The following is a 20,754-nucleotide window of genomic DNA, read 5'->3' as shown; positions in this document are numbered from 1 at the left end:
ACAATTTAGTAGACTCCAAAAATCAGTGTTTGAATTTTAATTTAATAAATAAAAGAACAGTGTTAACTTAATTGTTAGTTATGTATTTCAGATTATATGATGAGTGATGTGCTCCAGTTCCATGGTAAAATGAGTTATTTAGATTTTTTGCAATGACTTGAATGACGGACTATGGGTGAAGAAAATTAGCGAAATATAGGAAAGAAAAAACAGATGGACCTTTTATTTTCGCAATTTATCTTGGTGTACTTTACTTTCTATAAACCAACCAGTTTTTATTAGTTAACTGACGATTATATGTAATACGTCAACTGTGCAAAAACAAAGCTCCAAACCACCCTATTTCTACAGTTGAATCATGCAGTTTTAGTTACGGTACAACATTTAAAGTGTCTAAAATCTTATTCACAAATCTGCGTTTCTCTATTTCAAAGTTATTTAACATTTTGACATCGCAACATAGGTGAAGAAGAATATGGGAGTCTGCATATTAATGGTTAAGTGATCACTTTATACACGTGTGACATTCACCATTCCACCCATGATTGACAACCACACTATGTATTTTTTTGTAACTCACACATACATACAATATCATAAATCTCATGTCGCTTCATGATTGAGTTCACGGCAGAATGTATGGTTGGTTTAAGAAAGCTTTTATTTAACATAGACTATTAAGATGTACGCAAAAAAAGCTATTTAAAACCAACCAATGATGCTGCCATGAAGATTTATGGTGTATGTAGTTCCAAAAATTGAGTAATGTGATCAGTCAACCCGAATGTAACAAGTCGTAAGCCCTGTAAATATGTAGACATCTATTTTCTTCTTCATTTCTGTTGAAATGTCAAAATATAAGTTTACGTAATTTAGTTAAGTACTGTTCAAATCTAGGTGAAAAAATGACGTCGCGTTAGTAAATAAGCGATTAATAGTTCAAAGTAAATATACTTTATTGATTTTTACAACATCTGTTTCAGTTACCACATATATTATGCAACAGTTCATCATAACATCCCAATACTGAAACTACTCGTAAGACGAGGATGTCGGTTTCCGATTTCAATATGAACTAATACGTTTCCCCGGATATCCAAAGTTTTAATGAATACCTACAAACCGACACATACGATAACTTTCTATGATAGAGGGATGATTTACTTATGTAACATAATATCGATATCGTATAAACCAATTTACGGAGAATTGTCATGTGGCATAGAAGCAGGATTGTGGTCCCGTGGTTATCGTCTTACGTAAGAGTTTCTACGTTCAACTTTACTTTGCCACAAATCAATTCCTATTTTCATACACAAGGAACTTTGCCAAAGATTTTTTTTGTAAATTAAAAGTAATTTTAAATTTATCGTAGGGTAATATAACAGGCTTCTTATCATTCATCGTTCACTTTGTGTAACTAAATTTAACTTCAAGTGCACTTTAAAAAATATTCCCATAGTGATTCTTTTGCTTTCTTTCATTCTTTCAAAATTTTATTTTGATCAAATGTCAGACTGTGATAATTTTGTTTTAATGACCTGATGTTGAAATTATTGTCCGCCTCCGTAGTGTAAAGGTCAGCATGCTCGGCTACTGTACTAGAGGTCCCGGGTTCGATTCCCAGGGGGGTAAAATAAACATAAATGATTTTTTTCTCTTATATTTATTCAATATTACCCTGGACCTGAAGCGGGGGGCTGATCACCTTCCCTTATGTGTTAATGATCAAGATAACACTGCGTTTATATGATCCAGTGCCCTATACACTATAGGGTGCGGATGAGGGTTTAAAAAAATGATGATGGATTGATTATTCCGAAACCGCTAGTCACGAATTAGTGTTTATTAAAATGGTATTACACGAAGTGAACGTTGAATGATAAGGAGAGTGCTAAAAATGTATTTTTCTTTTATAATTTTCAAAGTAGAACAATAAAAACACCAATGTTAATGGGTTGAAGAATTAACTCATATAAGTTAGCATTAAACACATTGTGTTCATGAGTGAAGCTAGTACCATATTAGTAACATGATCCGGTCGACATAACGGAATGGAAAATCCAATCAGATTTAGGGAATGCGATTTATGATTCCTATTCCGGTACACCTAACTTTACACACTACATAAGGTAAAACTTATTATCCCTTACCCTTTCCTCGGAACATTTCAACGCTTTATCCTCAAATTTCTTAGCGAAAACCCCAAAGAACGAATCGTGACTTATCACAAAATATATTTACATCTAATAAAAAGATAAATATTTTCGTTCAATTTGGTAGAGTAATCGACCAATATCGAGTGTGCTTCAATTAATTTTAGCTATATTGATATTATTTTTGACATCTCATCAAAGATGAAGAAGAATATGGAAGTCTGGGCATTTACGGGGCTGATGACCGTCATAGGCTGGTTTAAGTGATCACTTTACATACGTGTAACATTCACCAATTCTACCCATTATTGACAACCACATCACTCAAATTCTCGGAAGTTCTATATATATATATGAACCAATTTAGAAACCACTTGAATCACTAGAACTTCCATATTCTTCTTCATCTTTGATGAGATGTCAAAAATAATATGAAAATAACTGCTGTAATTGGAGATAATCCAGATTTTGTGAACAAGTATTTGGACACACTCAAAATGTTAGCTATATTGTATGTACAAAAATATGTGGAGCTCTATATTAGATATTAAAATCAAATTAAACTACAATAAATTTATAAATTTACTTATTAAACTTCTTGAATCGAATATATGTACGTGCATTAGCGAGCTTATCCCTTGAGGTATTTTTTTTACGAAAATGGCGCTATATAAGTTATCCAAATTTATTATTATTATTATTATTATCCCTAATAAGCAATATCTTCCAACCAAACAAAATCCAACTAGTGATATTGGTTGTTTGAATTTTATACAGCCATTTGTAATTAGAGGGCAGATAGGGCTTAAAATACATTTCATAAAATTACATTAAATATTTAAAAAAAAACTACCACTTGTATAAGACCACTTTTGAGTTAATTTATGAAGATACTAATAGTTTCAAGGACTACACATGTTCTCATCAACTTATGAAAACATACATTCATTTCTTGAAACTAGTAATGTACGCATATTAATAAATGCAATAATGGATTCATACAAGGGCTCCATTAAAAAAATATACATTTTATTGCAAAATATTAATGTTTAAATCAATATTTGTTACAAAATAGTTGATAAATACATTTTCAAACGAATGTCGTATTCGTTTGAAAATGCCACAACTAGGCGAAACAATTGTCACAAAATTGATTTTTATGTGTTTTTTTTTAACAATAAAATACAACTTGTAAAAGAAAAACACATGTTTTTTTACCACTTGAGTTTATTTTATGACGACTAGTTTTGGAAGCTATATTTCTTTGCTTATTTGTAGAACAGTTAATTATTTATTACGTTTTAGTATTCATTACATTTAGACCGGAAGATGGAAGCATAGCTTCCGAAACTAGTCGTCATAAAATAAAGTCAAGTGGTAAAAAAACAAGTGTTTTCTTTTACAATTTCACCATTTCTTCCACAAAGTAAATGCCGAAATAATACAATAAATAAAATTACAGCTTAGTAGACTCTAAAAATTAGTGTTTGATTTAACATTAAATACATAAGTTATATTGGGTGTCAATAGAAAAGTGGCCTTAAAAGTTTCCGTGGAGCTCCAGTCGACTTCCACTCGAGAGTAACTCTCTCAGCATTCTTCATCCCTAATGATGTATAAATACCTCCCGCTTCCTACCCCCGACACCCTCAACTCGAGAATACTATTATGAAGGTTATAAAAGGAGCAAATAATGTCCTCATTTTCCATGAATACGGTATGTGAGGATATATTATTTCTACTGCCGAGTGAGCTCTGCCTTAAAGCGAATATCAAGAATTTTAATCTAAATCATATACGCATGCACATACATGGATGGTATATTGCTTGGCTACTTTACCCGTATCCGCGAATTCTGTTTAAATTTGACGTTGTGACGAAAAGTTCAAACAGAAAATATTTTTTTTACAACATTTTGAGTGTGTCCAAATACTTGTTCACAAAATCTGGATTATCTCCAATTACAGGAGTTATTTTCATATTATTTTTGACACCTCATCAAAGATGAAGAAGAATATAGAAGTCTGGGCATTTAGTCTATGACGGTCGTCAGCCCCGTAAATGCCCAGACTTCCATATTCTTCTTCATCTTTGATGAGATGCCAAAAAATAATAACAAAATATTTTATTTGACCCCCCCCCTGGGATTCGAACTCGGAACCCCCAGTACGGTAGTCGAACGAAATTAAACTACAGAGGCGGTTTCAAAAAAATATTGTTCAATATTCAAAACACATTGTATAGAAGATACTTTATGTTCACATTACACATTCGATATTATTTCATAGGAAACAACTGAATCCTCATATAAAATTTATCATTTGCGTCACTTGTGTCATCAGAGGGATGATCATATATCAAGTTTATCTAAATTCGTATTATAATATTTTATGATACACGCGTATGCACAATAATTTTATTTTCATATCTTGTCGGCAAAAAAGGTATTTGAGGGAGAGCGGATTTTTATCGGCAAATCGGAACTGTCACACGAAATGATTTAGTGTCCCGATCTGATTTCCTGAAAGGAATTTACCCAGTCACATAGTGCGCACTTTACACCGATAAATTGTATAAAAGCACGTACTAAGCCTGAAATATGCTTTCATTCATTTCGTCGCTCTCCTGACTAACATTTACACGGAGCGTTTTGCGGTAGGGCTTTTACCTTTAATTTAATCTAAAATGGAAGCCAAACGGTCTATGCAAATCATGCGGTCAATTTTATTCTCAATGATCATTTGGTCGTTATTAAATGATAAATGTAGAGTAGGAAAGTAATAATTAACCTTTTTCTGTTATAATTTATTATTTTAAAGATATAATAGATAAAAAAACCTTTATTAGATACGAAAAACCTTTATTACGTGATGTATGAAAAAGTCAAAAGACTTGTGCGTTAACAATATTTTTTTACATCATTATAAATGCGTCCAAATATAATACTTTTCCACTAATCTGGATCATCTCCAATTAGGAATTATTTTTTACAATTTTTTTGACATCTCGACATAGATGAAGAAGAATATGGGAAATATTTACGTCATCCCACCATAGATTTCTTAGTGAAATTCTAGTAAAGTCAAACACTATGTTTCGAGTTCGATCAATATATCTAGAAGTTCCAAGAATTTGAGTTGTATGGTTGTCAATCATGGGTAAAATTGGTGAATATTACACGTGTGTAATGTGATCACTGAAATATTTTATTTTTATTGATATCACAACACAGATTAACAGCTTATTTAAAAAAAAATCTATCAAAGGTAGAATAGTGAATGTTACACAGTGTATTGAATGATCACTCATACCAGTCAATTACAGGTCGTTAGTCCTGTAAATACTTAAACTTCGATTTAAAAAAAAATAACTTTCTCATTCGTGTTGAGATATAATTAAGATATATGATACCAAACCAAAAGTGGGGTACAATCCTGCATTTCTGATAAAAAAATTCAGACATTCTAAAAATATTTTCATATTCTTAAAGCATCAAAGTATAATTTTATTTTAATAAAAGTCTGTGATGGAAATATGGACAACTAAAACGAGCATAAAAGGGTAATATAAATTTTATTTTAGGAAGAGAAATATCCTTCATTTGTATTGAGGGCATTAATCCAGAATCAATACATTAAGCTGTGCTTTCAGTGTGCTTTTATGCGTAGAATAAAAACATTGCCTAACTAAATAATTTATTGATAAAGTTTTCACCGATTTAATGAAGTGAAAATGGAAACGTACCTAATTTAAATTTATGATTTTACTAAACTTATCTTAGAATCTTTAGTCTATGTAGAATTTTACTTTTAATACGCTAAATATAATATTATGATGAATCTTTTATTAAATAAAAAGATGTGTATTTAATTATTCTTTCCCGTTTTAAATGAAAATTGAATAAAACATTTATAAAGTATTAAATAAATGTTATTTAATTGAAATGTCCTATCTGTTGTTATTTAATTTTTAATTAATTAATTCAACGAATTTTTAATTAAACTTAGTTCATTTTAATATTCTCTTTTCTTCATTCCACGGTCGTCCTGTTCCTTGCTCCTTGTCGTTGTGATAAGTTGATCTGCTGCGTTCTGGGAATTAATTGGTGTTTCTTGGGAAAAGTAATTAATGTGGTAGTTTTCCCTTGTTTTTAATTTTGTAAATTTTTTTATGTAAAATTAAAAATTATAGCGTTAGCAAAACATCTTAAAATAAAAATGAAATTGTATAAAATGAATTAACTTAAAATAAAATGAATTGAAAGTGTTAGGGTGTGGTGAAGTTAAAGTTTCTGGGTTCAAGCCTATTTTTAATAATCAGCCGTTTAAGCTCACAGAAATAGTATGAAATTGAATATTGTGAATAATATAAACACAAATATTTATATTTTAATAAACCTTAAACTATTAAAAATCAATTAAGAGAAACAATCTTGGAATATAAATAAAAAAAAAAACAAATGAACAACATTTTGAGTGTGTTCAAATACTTGTTCACAAATCTGGATTATCTCCAATTATAGGAGTTATTTTTATTATTATTTTTTTTAGTATTTAGACACACTCAAAATGTTGTAAATAAATTAACTGGTCAAATTATATGCTAAAATAATAAAAATGAAAATGATATTTTCTGGCCTTTATCATGTATGTAATTATAATTCTCTATTCGGACCTCATATAAAAAAGTTTCTGCTCAATAAAAAGCTTCTTTTCATCTCACCAATAGATGTCTCTAATGAAGTTCTTGTGATTCAAGAACAATGTTTCAAGATTGATTCAGATATATAGAACTTCCAAGAAATTGAGTAGTGTGGTTGTCAGTCATGGGTAGAATTGGTGAATGTTAGACGTATGTAAAGTGATCACTTAAACCAGCCTATGACAGTCGTTAGCCCCGCAAATGCCCAGAGTTCCATATTCTTCTTCATCTTTGATGAGATGTCAAAAAATAAAAAATAAAACTCCTGTAATTGGAGATAAACCCGATTCGTGAACAAGTATTTGGACACACTCAAAATTTAAATAAATATACTGGTAAAATTATAAGCTAAAATTAAAAAAAAAGATATAGTGATTTTAAAACAAAGTTAAATTCAATTATAAAGTGGAAAATCACAATGTTAGTGATTCATATATTAATTGGATATCTTTTTGCATTACCGAAAGTGCGCAAAAATGCCAAACGGATGAAATATTAAATTTAAAGTTATTTTTCTCAGATTTCATCGCCAATTTATTCTACATCTTTTGGTTGATATCTAATATTATTGAATGTGAGTAAAAAGGCGTGTTGTATTATAAATACCTAAACGTGACGTGACGTTTTCAAAGTTCCCTTTCAAGAATACAAACCAACCCTCCGCGAGGGTAGGACGGGGAGAGGAAAAGCGTTTAAATTTTTCATAGACACCTTTTACTCCCGATTTCCACCCTCAGAATTATTAAGCATATTAGAGCACTTATTCCTCGCTCCTCTTTCTTCTAGAATTTACTTTTATCAATATATAATTCGGTTTTTTTCTTCCGGAGTATTGATGTCTTTGAGGTTTATCAAATTAATTTTTATGATAAATAAATTAATAAATAGAGGTCTCAGGATCGATTTTCAGAAGGTGAAAAAAACAATATTTGTTAAAATTAAAATGTGACTTCGTTTTAAAATCACTATAAATATTTTATTTTAACTTAATTGTAATGTCTACCGGTTTCCAAGCTAACCGGTAGACATTATAAATAAGTTATAATAAAATATTCATAGTGATTTTAAAACAAAGTAACATTTTAATTATAAAATGGAAAATCACAAAGTTAGTGCTTCAAATATAAATTAAAATATTTTTTTCCATTATGATATTTTGAAACTAAAAGCTGAAAGTTTTTTAATGCCATTGTATTTATAAATTCATATACTTATTAGTGATAAAAAAATAAAAATTCTGTGATAAGCCATTTTTTTACATAAATATGAATTAATTGCATATTCACCACATTTTCTTGCGAGTAGAAATAAAGTTTATATTACAAAGAAATATTCCTTTATTTATATGTAAATTTTTAACATTTAACTACTCATCATTTCATGATACATGCAAAATGGATAAAGCAAATTGTAAGAATTCAAACTAGAAAAATATGTGGAATAACAAGAAAAATAACAAGAAAATAAGTAAAACTTGAAGAGATATGAAGGTCATTAAAACAAATATAAAAACGTTAGTAAGAAAATTTAATTCAGATTAAAATTCCAATTCGACATATGAGAAAATAATAAGTTATACAAATCCATTATAAAAACCGTATCTAAAAATTCAAACCACTTTTCTGAAACCTAAAATTTGTAAATGTATCTAGCTAAACTCAAAAACGGGAAAAAGGAAAACAAATAATGCAGATTTAAAACTAAATTATAGCAACAATAAAACAAAATACGTTAAGTTTAAAAATAAAACTCATAAATCAATATTAAAATTCAAATCTCAATTTTTTTTAAATAATGAAAAATTAAAAAATCCAAAAATTTCATTTCAGCAGCAAACACACTAGTCATTGCATAAAATGTGAAATGGAGGAATTTCCTTTATCTAACCGCGGAATACAATTTTCAGGATTTCAAAATAATGAAATTACCGTCGTCTACACTCTACTTCAAAACAAATCAAATGAAAAACTGAAATAGGGTTTACACAAACAGAATATGGCGGGCCACCTCCACACGACCACATAAAGGATAGGGGCGCGAACCTGTGGGTTGGGACCTATTGTGGTCCACCGATTTACATGAATGTCATTAAAAAATAATGATTTTTGTGGTTGATATGTATTTCCTCTCTAGAGTATTATATTGTTACGACTAGTTTTGGAAGCTAAAGATGCTTCCATCTACGAGTTTGAATTTTAACTCATTGTTTATATTCAAACCCATAGATGGAAGCATCCGTAGCTTCCAAAACTAGTCGTTACAATATAATACTGAAGTAGTAATAAACCAAGGGTTTTATTTATAATTTAATCATGTCCTACCACAAAGTGAATGCCAAAACAGTAAATAACATATTTCCGCTTATTTTTGATATTTTTGGTATATAATTACTTGATACACATTAATTGCTTATTGATCAATAAGCTCTTCTGCCCTTAGGAGGATAAATACTTAAAAATATAATACCAATTCGTGTACCCAAGTATCAACTCTTTCGTTAGTCATATGAAGGTAATTTGATCAATCTTGCAGTCCAGATTTTTCCAGGATCTATGTTTGAAATGATACAGATGACGTAAGTGAATAAGCTTAAGATGAAGGAAATAACTCCTAAATAAATTGTTTAAAAAGGTAGGTTAATATTGAAGGAAATGTATTGTAGATATGAAAATATTAAAACAGCAATGGATACGTCACTCGAGGTTGCAAACTAGAAATATTATTATTTATCAATTATTAATTATTTTGGCGTTTAATTTATACAACTACATTTTTATATTTTAATATATTTATGGCAAATTATACACTGATTTGAGTGTACTAAATTGTTAATTTTATTTTTTAAAACATAAATGTCTTATGACAATTGTCGTAAACTTGAGAATGTTTCAGACATTAGTTCCCTAACAGGGCGAAAAAATTGTCACAATATTTTTTGTTGTTTTGTTTAAAAAAAAAACAATTTAGTAGACTCAAATGAGAGTTTGCTTTAAATATTTAAAAATTTTTACGAATTCACCGAGGATTCTTTTCGTAAAATAATTTACAAATAATACACAAGAGAATAGTTCACTATCTCTGTTGCAAAATATCCAGATATCCTCTGGAATCCAAGAATCTCTAGAATCCAAGTACAAATGTTTGTCATTCCATTTCCGCGCGAATATTTCTATTTTCAGCTGAAACTTTCGCGAAAACAAGGCATTTCGAGTTGTGATTCATTTGATTCCATCAAACAGAAGAAATAAATAATAAGACATTTCCAGAACCGTCCCAACGAAGGTGTTTGATGATAATTATTTGAGCTCTGGGATTTTCCACCGGGTTTTTGTTTTACAGCCATCAATGTTTGCTCGAGTTTGATGTCAACAAAGAACGACCTTCCGACCGTCGTACAATGGAGGGTATGAATAATATGAAATTAGTTTTGGGTCACTTTTGCTGAGAGTTATTTTACGGTTGTGTATGTATACCCACACACACGAGTCTACACAATATGTACCTAAATACACACAAAACTTTATGTTGTCCATTCAGACGAAACTTTTTCCGCTTTAAGTTTGAGGGCTTATAAAAATCATATTTTTAGAGCAAAATGTTTGGAAAATTATAGAAAAATAACGATACATTTTTTTTAATATTAAAACATTTAATTGTTAACTATATTTAATATGTACATTGATTTAAAGATTCATAAACATAATTAACATTTTTTGCAGAGATCCACCAAGCCACCTTCTATGTCTTGTCGGTGAATTTCTTATTTTTACAAAAAAAAATATTTTCACACATCAAAAGCAAAAAAACACATGTCACAGGATAAAAAAACATATAAAAATTACAAAAACGCCATAAAAATGCAAATACGTTTTTTTTTGTAAAATCCGTAATTACTTGCCAAAACAATTCCATTTATTATTTATATTCAAAGCATTTACTTTGTGGTCAAACATTTTAATTGATATTAGTAATGTTAGTAAATAACCACTCACCGACTACTTCTGTCTACCGGTTTCGAGACGTACCCGTCTCTTCGTCAGGACATACACTACAATTTAACAATCATGCGAACAACACTACACCACACCCACTTAGTACTATTCACATACACTATCACTACACATGCAAAACATGCAGAGCGAGTTGTTAGTCCCACCATGCTTTTGGGAAACTAAATAATAAAGTAAAAATGTAATATAAATATACGCAGGTTGGAAACTATATTAGGATTCAAAGAGAAGGGGGTAGGTTCTGGGAAGTGGGAGGAGTTGAGTTAGGAGCTGATCGGTTCGATGTTACATCGAATAACGGGCTGTATGGAAAATTTATTTGGTTATTTATTAATTGGATGTTATTTTTAATGGATTTTCTAATGTGAAACATTTCCATATTATTTAATTTTAACCCTTTAACATTTGTGTGTACTATTTTTACCCCTGTTTCTTTATTAAATTCGTGATTGGACTCTATCAAATGATTTGCAAATTCCGAAAAATTATTATTATTTAAGCATCTTATGTGTTCCTTTATCCGAGTATTGAAATTTCGTGTCGTTTTACCGACGTATAACTGACGTACAGTTATCACACTGTAATTGATATACTCCCGAATTATTTAATATGTCATTTCTATCTTTATTATTTAATAAGATTTTACCGATATTATTGTTAGTATAAAATGCAGGCTTAATGTGATTTGGAAAATATTTTGATACTTTGTTAGACATATTATTTACAAATAGGATTTTTCTCCATTTGTTACTAGTATTCTGTTTTTTATCATTATTTATACAGGGATATAAAAATTGTTTCACTGATTTTTGTTTCAATTTTCTATTTAAAAGAGTATCGATTAATTCTGTTGTGTATCCATTATTAATTGCAATTTGTTTAATTGTATCTAATTCTATATCAAAATCTAGTTTCGATAAAGGAACATTTACTAAACGATGTAACATTGAATGAAAAGCGGAATGTTTATGGGAAATTGGGTGATTAGACGAATTATCAATGACAGTATCCGTATACGTAGGCTTACGAAATATATTAAAATCTATACGATGATTATTGATCATTAAAGTCAAATCTAGAAAATTTAATTTATTATCTTTTTGACTTTCTAACGTGAATTTAATTTTTTCATTGAACGTATTTATGAAGTTAAGAAATGAGGTTAATTGACGTTCTGTCCCTGTCCATATACAAAAAATATCATCTACATATCTTTTCCATAAAATTATATTTTTAATTAAATTATTATTCGATGAGAAAATTTGGGATTCTTTATTATCCATGAATATATCTGTATCTGTATCTTATATCCCTGTATAAATAATGATAAAAAACAGAATAGTAGTAACAAATGGAGAAGAATCCTATTTGTAAATAATATGTCTAACAAAGTATCAAAATATTTTCCAAATCACATTAAGCCTGCATTTTATACTAACAATAATATCGGTAAAATCTTATTAAATAATAAAGATAGAAATGACATATTAAATAATTCGGGAGTATATCAATTACAGTGTGATAACTGTACGTCAGTATACGTCGGTAAAACGACACGAAATTTCAATACTCGGATAAAGGAACACATAAGATGCTTAAATAATAATAATTTTTCGGAATTTGCAAATCATTTGATAGAGTCCAATCACGAATTTAATAAAGAAACAGGGGTAAAAATAGTACACACAAATGTTAAAGGGTTAAAATTAAATAATATGGAAATGTTTCACATTAGAAAATCCATTAAAAATAACATCCAATTAATAAATAACCAAATAAATTTTCCATACAGCCCGTTATTCGATGTAACATCGAACCGATCAGCTCCTAACTCAACTCCTCCCACTTCCCAGAACCTACCCCCTTCTCTTTGAATCCTAATATAGGTTCCAACCTGCGTATATTTATATTACATTTTTTACTTTATTATTTAGTTTCCCAAAAGCATGGTGGGACTCACAACTCGCTCTGCATGTTTTGCATGTGTAGTGATAGTGTATGTGAATAGTACTAAGTGGGTGTGGTGTAGTGTTGTTCGCATGATTGTTAAATTGTAGTGTATGTCCTGACGAAGAGACGGGTACGTCTCGAAACCGGTAGACAGAAGTAGTCGGTGAGTGGTTATTTACTAACATTACTAATATCAATTTCAATTCCATTTACATAAATAAAGATTTCAATTTCAAACTCAAACGGATGTCGCGTGTTTGAGACCTGAACGAACTTTATTTTTTATTTTTTTTGGCACAAAGTAAATTACAAACCATCCGCATGTTCCCCATACCACACGACCCCTACTAAAAACAGTCAGTCCCATTTTTACAAAGAACTAAGAAACACAATCTCAAAATAATACACCCGTGTTCTCGGCATTTGCGTTACTTACAATTTGTACCGTATAGTTTGTCATTACGAGCTTCAACGCCAGGCGGCGCCAGCGTCTATCGTATTCACAGTGGACTTCTCAGTATTGTCATTATTCACTATCCATCATTCCAGACAATTCTTTACAAACTTCCGATCCGACTGCCTACTGTCAGTCACCGGTAGAGAGTATAAAGTATAACATAACGTATCTCAGATTATGGAATAAATAAACTTGAAGAGTCTTATCTGTTGAATGGTAAACGAAATTATCTTGTGAGAAGATTTGACGGATGGTTAAATCAGAGAAATTATATTTCAATTAATCATTTCATGATACGATTAGACGAAACGTTGTAAAATGTCATATACTACCAAAAATATACAATATAAGTATGTATTGAATAATGTACTTACACATAAATAAATACCGTTTAAAAAAATGATCTTCATTTATTTTCTGTATTTTTCCTTTCTATGCACAGTAAACTTTATTTTTATTTTTTATTTTATATAATATGGTTCCACAAGTTTTTTAAATCATTTTAATTAATTTTAAACACATTTCCACTCACTATCTTAAAATTAAAAAAGTAGTATAAAGTTTCTCCTATAAAGCGACTGAGATCTTGTGCTCGAAGAGGAACTTACACTTGTTAGTTGTGTTTGTTGGCAATACAATTAATTTTGATAAAAATAAATTAATTTTTTACGTGTTTATTTCTTTCTTAGATTAACATATATAAAATTCATTCAATTAATTTTTTTAGCGTTTTAATGTCTTCAATTTTTTTATGTCTGTTGGAAGGTTGTTGAAGTAATTAGTTCCCAAGTTTTTAAAGTTCTGTTGGAATTGTTCGATTTAGTTGACGTACATAGTATATGTAAAAATTAATTACGACATTTTTCGTTTTTAAATGTCTTTTTCCTACAATCGCCACTAGGTTGTAGATTTGAAATGAAAACAATATGGCGTCCAGTTGACGGCCATTGTTGAATGTCGGCGGGAGATTGCGGCTGTTGTGCCGCGAAATGAGGCAAAACAGATCCGTTACGGGCAAAATTATTATCATAATTACCGGGAATGAATGAAAAGGAGTTATGAATGCGTTCATTAAACACAATAAAGCGAAATAATTACATTTTCACCCCCTGCACCGGAAGAGGTGAACAAAAGATGGCGGCAGTATGACGAAAACCACTGTCGGAAAAATTAATAAACCCCAACGTAATGACATCTCCGCAATTTCATTTCAAATTATTTTGCTTATTTGATACACTTAGTTTGAATAATTTTTCATTTACCTAAACATTTTGCAAAAGTAGTGTTTTTTAAAAGAAATTTTCCTGTTTTTGTTATGAACATGAATATTTATTTGAGTGTGTCCAAATACTTGTTCACAAAATCTGGATTAACTCCAATTACAGGGGTTATAAGGTGTAAAGTGATCACTTTAACCAGCCTATGACGGTCGTCAGCCCCGTAAATGCCCAGACTTCCATATTCTTCTTCATCTTTGATGAGATGTCAAAAAATAATATGAATATTTATAAACATTAAGAATTGTTTAAGATTTTTTATTATTTTCAATTAAAATAAAACTTTTTAAAAGTAAAAGTAAAGTTAAACACGACTCGATCGTGTTGCAGATTTCTTGTCAGCGTTTCTATATGACGAAAATACCTTTTTCTTCCTCTAATCACTATTCGCAAAATGATTCATAGGGCACGAAATCGATATGACGCGTAAGTCTTTGGGCAAAGAGTAGAGTTTATTTCATGATATTTTAAAAATAATATAAACAGGCGGAAATGGAAATGTATTATTTATTGATTAACTTTGTGGAACGACACGATGATTATAAAAAAAACTTTTTTATTCCTACTATTATTCACCTGTAGATAAAAACGTCTGTAGTTTTCGAAACTAGTCGTATGTAATGAAATAAAACACATTTAGTGGTATTTTACAAATGTTTATTATTAACTTATTTTTTTTACAAAAATGTTAGTAATATTTGTAAATTATCACTTTTAAAATAATCAAATGGAAATGCATTTTTACTTACTGAATATGTAATTTATCATATTTCGAACAATTACAAACGTTTTTGTACTAACGTTTGTGACATTGATACTTGGTGGAACTGCATTGTATGGAATAAAAAAACAACTGTGTAATTTTTTCCACATGAATTTTATTTGACCAGCAACCGGGTTTCGTTGTAACAGGCATCACTAGTCTGATGTTGTCGGTTACGACGAAACCCGGTTGCTGATCAAACAAAATTCATGTTGAAAAAAAATAGAAAGTTGTTATTTAATAATAAACCAGCTGCCTGACATATAATGTATAAAATAGAAACCATTTGGGGGTCCAAAATAAATGATCTAAAAAGTACTTTATGGAAAGATATATATGTAGTGTTTAGTCATATTTTTGTTTTTGTTTTTACCTGATGGTTTTTTATATTTTCTCATTTGTTTATTTTAAATATGCTTCTTACCTTATGTTTTTCTCATTTATTTATTTTAAATATGCTTATTATGCTTATTTATTATACCTGTTTATTGTTTTCATATTTTGTCATGTATTACTTTTGGTTATTTAAAAAAAATCTTTTTTGTTTGTGTTCCAGTCTTGTTAACCTTAATCTCATGTCCCAAAATGAGAAATAGAAATTACTCATCGGGAATATTATGTGTATATATGACTAATATATGTTATATGTTTTGAAAAATAAATAAATATTTTTTTATTCTAATTACAAACGTTTTTATAAGATGAATTTACATACAATTAATGTTTAAATTTAATTTTGTTTCAGATTTTTCTGAAGTTACGGCAGTTTCGCGCAGTGAACAGTGATGTGTTGAATTCCAGTGTTGTTTGGTGATGGAATTGTTCTTTTCCAACTAGTGTCGGTTGCATTACTTAGAAATTAAGTGTCGGTGCGTAGAAGGATTGGTTCCGGCTGGGCAGGACGGAGGATGTCCGGCGCGGGGCCGGCGGGGGGCGAGGCCTGCAGGGAGAATTAACCGGAAGTATGGACGACAAGGTCAGCTGATATCCGGGCGGAAAGCGGCGCCGGAAGGCGGGCCGAGGAGATTCGCTTAAATACAACATGGTGGTGAGTTACTTTTGGCATTATTCTGAGAGCGAGGGTACTTAATTTCACTGGCAAGAGAGCGGTCGCGTTTCAATCGAATCAAAATGACGTTGCGGGGTCAAATGTAGGTTAAATACTTATTTTATTATTCAAACTAATATCCTCACCCATGGTGCATAGGGCACTGCATCATGTAAACGCAATGGCATCTTGATCTTTAACACATGAAATGTGATCAGCCTTCCGCTTTAGGTAAAATCATTGAATCAAAAATTATTTGGAGTGAAAATAAGTAATCATTATATTTATTTGACCCCCCCTGGGAATCGAACCTCGGACCGCTGAGCTTGTTGACCATTACACTACGGAGGCGGAGGTTAATTAAACGTTTCCGTTTAAACGCCTCCGTAGTGTAGTGATCATTAGATCATCATGCTCGGCTACCATTCTGGAGGTCCCGTGTTAGACTCCCAGGGGGCGGTGAAATAAATATAAGTGATTTTTTGATCTAATTTTTATTCCATATTACCCTGGACTGGTACCTGAAGCAGAGGGCTTTGCTGCATGTGACAACGGTCAAGATAACACTGCAGTTATATGATGCAGTGCCTTATGCAACATTGGGGTACGGATAAGGGTTTGAAATGAATGCAAAGTTGTTTATGAATAAAAAATTATGGAATGATTTCGAAAATTACGTGATAACATTCCTTTCCAATCATGTGTGTCGAAATCAACCCCACATTTTGTAAGTTACTCGTAGTGCACTATATTATCAACCTTCATTTAGCAGCGCACCGTCATTCGCGAATTCGCTCTTGTGGATTAAACGCTTTGTACTCTGGTACCTAAAAATCATCGATTAACTATAAAATTTTCAAGTATGAAGCTGAGCTCTCATTACTACTGCCTTTGTTTACCAAGAACTATCACTATATTTTATGTATTATTGTTAAATGAAATACAGATTTTTTGAGTAAACTTAGTTGTATTTTATTGTTAAACGCATAAAAAAAGTATTGTGACAATTGTTTCAACTAGTTTTGGCATTTTCAAACGAATGTTTATGAATAAAATACAACTTAGTAGACTCAAAAAATCTGTTCGATTTATTAATAAATTCATAAATTAAAATGGAGTTATACAAATTAAACGCCAAATCAAAAAATAGCTATCACCATACTTTATTTGATTTGTTATATAGCTGGCTTGTACTAACAAAGACGCGTCACTTGTATTCAGAGTGCTAAAAACTTGTGACGTGGTGTAATCTTACCACCCCTTTGGTGTATGTTGATACGAAATACAAATACTTCAGTACGTGTTTGTTATGTCAACTCTTGTGGGATTCTTTATACCAACATACAAAAAACTAAAATGATTGAGTGTTTTCTTTTGAAATCTGTTTTTTCTTTAGATGTTAGTTTTAAAGTAAATTTAAAATTGCTTATCGTGTTGCTTCTCTGCAAGAGTAGGCAGATTATAGAAAGTCTCTATGCTGTCTTCACATACATACACACTTGTTGATTATTCCGACTCTTGACTTGACCACATTCAAGTATTTGATGTGTTATACATAACACTCTCCTTTATCATTCATCGTTCACATTGTGTAATACCACATTAATAAACACTATATTTTATTTATTGTTTCGGCATTAACTTTGTGGTAAGACATGTTACAATGATTAAGGAAACACTTGATTTTAAAGCACTTAAATTTTATTAAAGACTGCTAGTTTCGGAAGCTAAACTTCCATCTTCAGGTCTGAATAATAATTATTGAATAGTTATTATTCAGACCTGACGATGGAAGTTTAGCTTTCGAAACTAGTAGTCTTTAATAAAACTCAAGTGGTATAAAAACAAGTGTTTCCTTAATCATTTTGATAAACAATAACTTGTGACTAACGGTTTCTAAAAAATCATCCCATCATCAGGTCATTATAATAAAATTTGTATGAATGCGAGACCGTAAATTTTTTATTTTAATGACCTGATGATGGAATGAGTATTCCGAAACTGGTAGTCACAAATTAGTGTTTATTTAAGTGGTATTACACAAAGTGAACGATGAATGATAAGGAGAGTGTTATATTACCATACCACAACGTTAACGATGGTTTTAATATACAAAGAAATATATGTTATACATATTTAAATATACCAAGTCTTTAAATAAGCGAATTAAATGCGAATCTTATTATAAATAACCTTTATTAAGACACAAAATCGTACAATATCGCTGTTCAAATATCGAAAAAAATATTCAGAAGTCAGTCGGTCCATTGAAAATCAAATAATTGTTTTATGACATTATGATTAAGAAAGAATAAAGTTACACATTTTGTAAAGTAGTTAATTATCGAATGTAAATTATAACTAACTAACTAACCATCACGCCGCTTCCCCGCAGCGGTTGGCAGAGAGAATAGAGCGCCACACCACTCTGTCCTTGCAAACATTCTTCGCCTCTTCCACGTTCATGCATCTCCTCATACATACCCGCCGATTGTTACGACTCCTAACCTGACCACTTTCAAGTATTTGGCATGCCTGATCGTGCCATGTTTTTCTCGGTCTTCCTCTGCTTCTTTTCCCGCTAACATTCGCCTCATAAATTTGTTTTACCGTTCTTTCCTCACTCATTCGTTCTACATGTCCAAACCATCTCAACACACCTTTATTAATTTTATCGATAATGCTTATCTCAGCTTTGCATTCCTTCCTTATTTCACTATTCGTACATCTATCATACATCGTTTTGTCGCACATTCTTCTGAGAGATCGCATTTCGACTGCATTCAGTCTACTTTCATCCTTCTATTATTATTCTAAATTATTCTCAAGGTATTACAAATATACTGAAATATTAATGAGTGTTTCAACAGATCAGATGAAAAGGAATTCCGGTGACAAAATGGCCATTTATTGGCACGTCTCGTTCCGGTTAATACGTCACCCAGCTTCCTCTATTCCCATTCAAAGGAAATGGAGTCAGCCGATGGCATTTCCTTTATGCAATGAATATTAAGAGTAATAAGGATACGGTAAAGTATGTCCAGAGACATAAAACAATTTAAAAAAAACAATGAATGAAAAAATAAAATGTTTTTCTAAAAGAGTCTGTTTTGAGGATAATATAACTCAATTTTCCTAAAACAAATTTATTTTGATAAATAGGTCTCAAAACAAAACTACTAAAGCTTCCTTCGTCGAAATATAAAATATCTTCAGAAGGAAATCAATGGGAGCAGCAACCCCTATAAAGTCGTATTTTACCAAGAATGTCCAACGATCTTTCTTCCTAACTACCTTTAGTTTGTTATCCTGGTAATATTATACAATTTTTATTGCCCCAAACCCAATTCGAGATCATCTTTCCTGAATTTGTCTTTGCAGAATAAGAATAAAGGAAGAAAATATACGCTTTAACTATTTCCACGGGCTAACAAACTTTCCGAAAATTTAATAAAAAGCTCGGTCACCGTAATTACTTTTGAAATATTTTATTGTTGTCTTTTCCCTTAAAATGTGTGTTCTTTTATCCGCATCCAAGTGGTGCATAGGGCACTGCGTTGGAAAAACGTGGTGTTCAATTGATTTTTGATTATATAAAGCCAGAATTATCAGCCTTTTTCGCAGATTTTTGTATTTAAGAGTGGAATGTTTGTATTTGTATTATATATTTATAATACATATACAAACATTCTTTAAATCTGACGAATTTCAAAGAAAGATGTTGATTTTAGATATACTTTTAGTACGGTGTTTGAAAATGATGTGGAATGCATCGAAACACGTGTCACAATGCAAGAAATGGTGGTATTAACCAAGTAAAACTTAAATTAAAAATAAATAGGTAACACAAATTGACTGCCGAATCAATAAATGGGGGAATATATAGTAATTGATTGAAGGTGATCTGCAAATGTTACCATATATTCGTTGTATGAAGCAAAATGAAGCAAAATGAAAAACATATCGCTCACTCCTTTCAAGAACGTCATAAATCAAAAATCGACAATTTTTAGTTGTGCGTGTTTTCGGAATGCCCAGAAAATATACTATATCCCAGCAAAAGCGGCATATTTTTAACTTAATATTTACCCGATATAGGGCAGAAAGTGTTGATTTTGCATTTTGAAGAAAAGGTATCGTTTAATTATTTTTTTAAATATACTTAATATTTTTCAAATGTAGAAAAAACCTTCAGGTTTTACCTAAAAAGATCTGTTGCAGAGTAAAAAGTTCAGTAAGTGGCTTGATGTTTATTTTTAATACATTGTATTATTTTCTTAAACTTTAAAAACGTTCTCCTGAAAAATCAAGTTTTTTGATTTATGACGTTCTTGAAAGGAGTGAGCGATATATTAAAATAATCAATGTAATGTTTAAAATGTGACATAATTT

General features: G+C 30.6%; 1 protein-coding gene across 1 annotated transcript in view; it reads left to right on the top strand.

Moving 5' to 3' along the window:
* LOC148306123 (multiple PDZ domain protein-like) overlaps positions 1-20,754 on the top strand; it is a 310,195-nt gene that overhangs the window by 30,879 nt on the left and 258,562 nt on the right. Inside the window, exon 2 of the mRNA XM_088265577.1 lies at positions 16,060-16,362. Coding sequence (XP_088121703.1) covers positions 16,357-16,362 — 6 coding nt within the window. The 5' untranslated portion in view covers positions 16,060-16,356. The remainder of the gene's footprint in view (positions 1-16,059; positions 16,363-20,754) is intronic.

This window comes from Brachycentrus maculatus, unplaced genomic scaffold (assembly GCF_059751285.1).
Source record: "Brachycentrus maculatus isolate JH-2025_06_01 unplaced genomic scaffold, ASM5975128v1 h1tg000252l, whole genome shotgun sequence".
Classification (NCBI taxonomy): Eukaryota; Metazoa; Arthropoda; class Insecta; order Trichoptera; family Brachycentridae; genus Brachycentrus; species Brachycentrus maculatus.
Note: the sequence above shows the minus strand (reverse complement) of the source record. Positions and strands in the feature narration are given on the sequence as shown.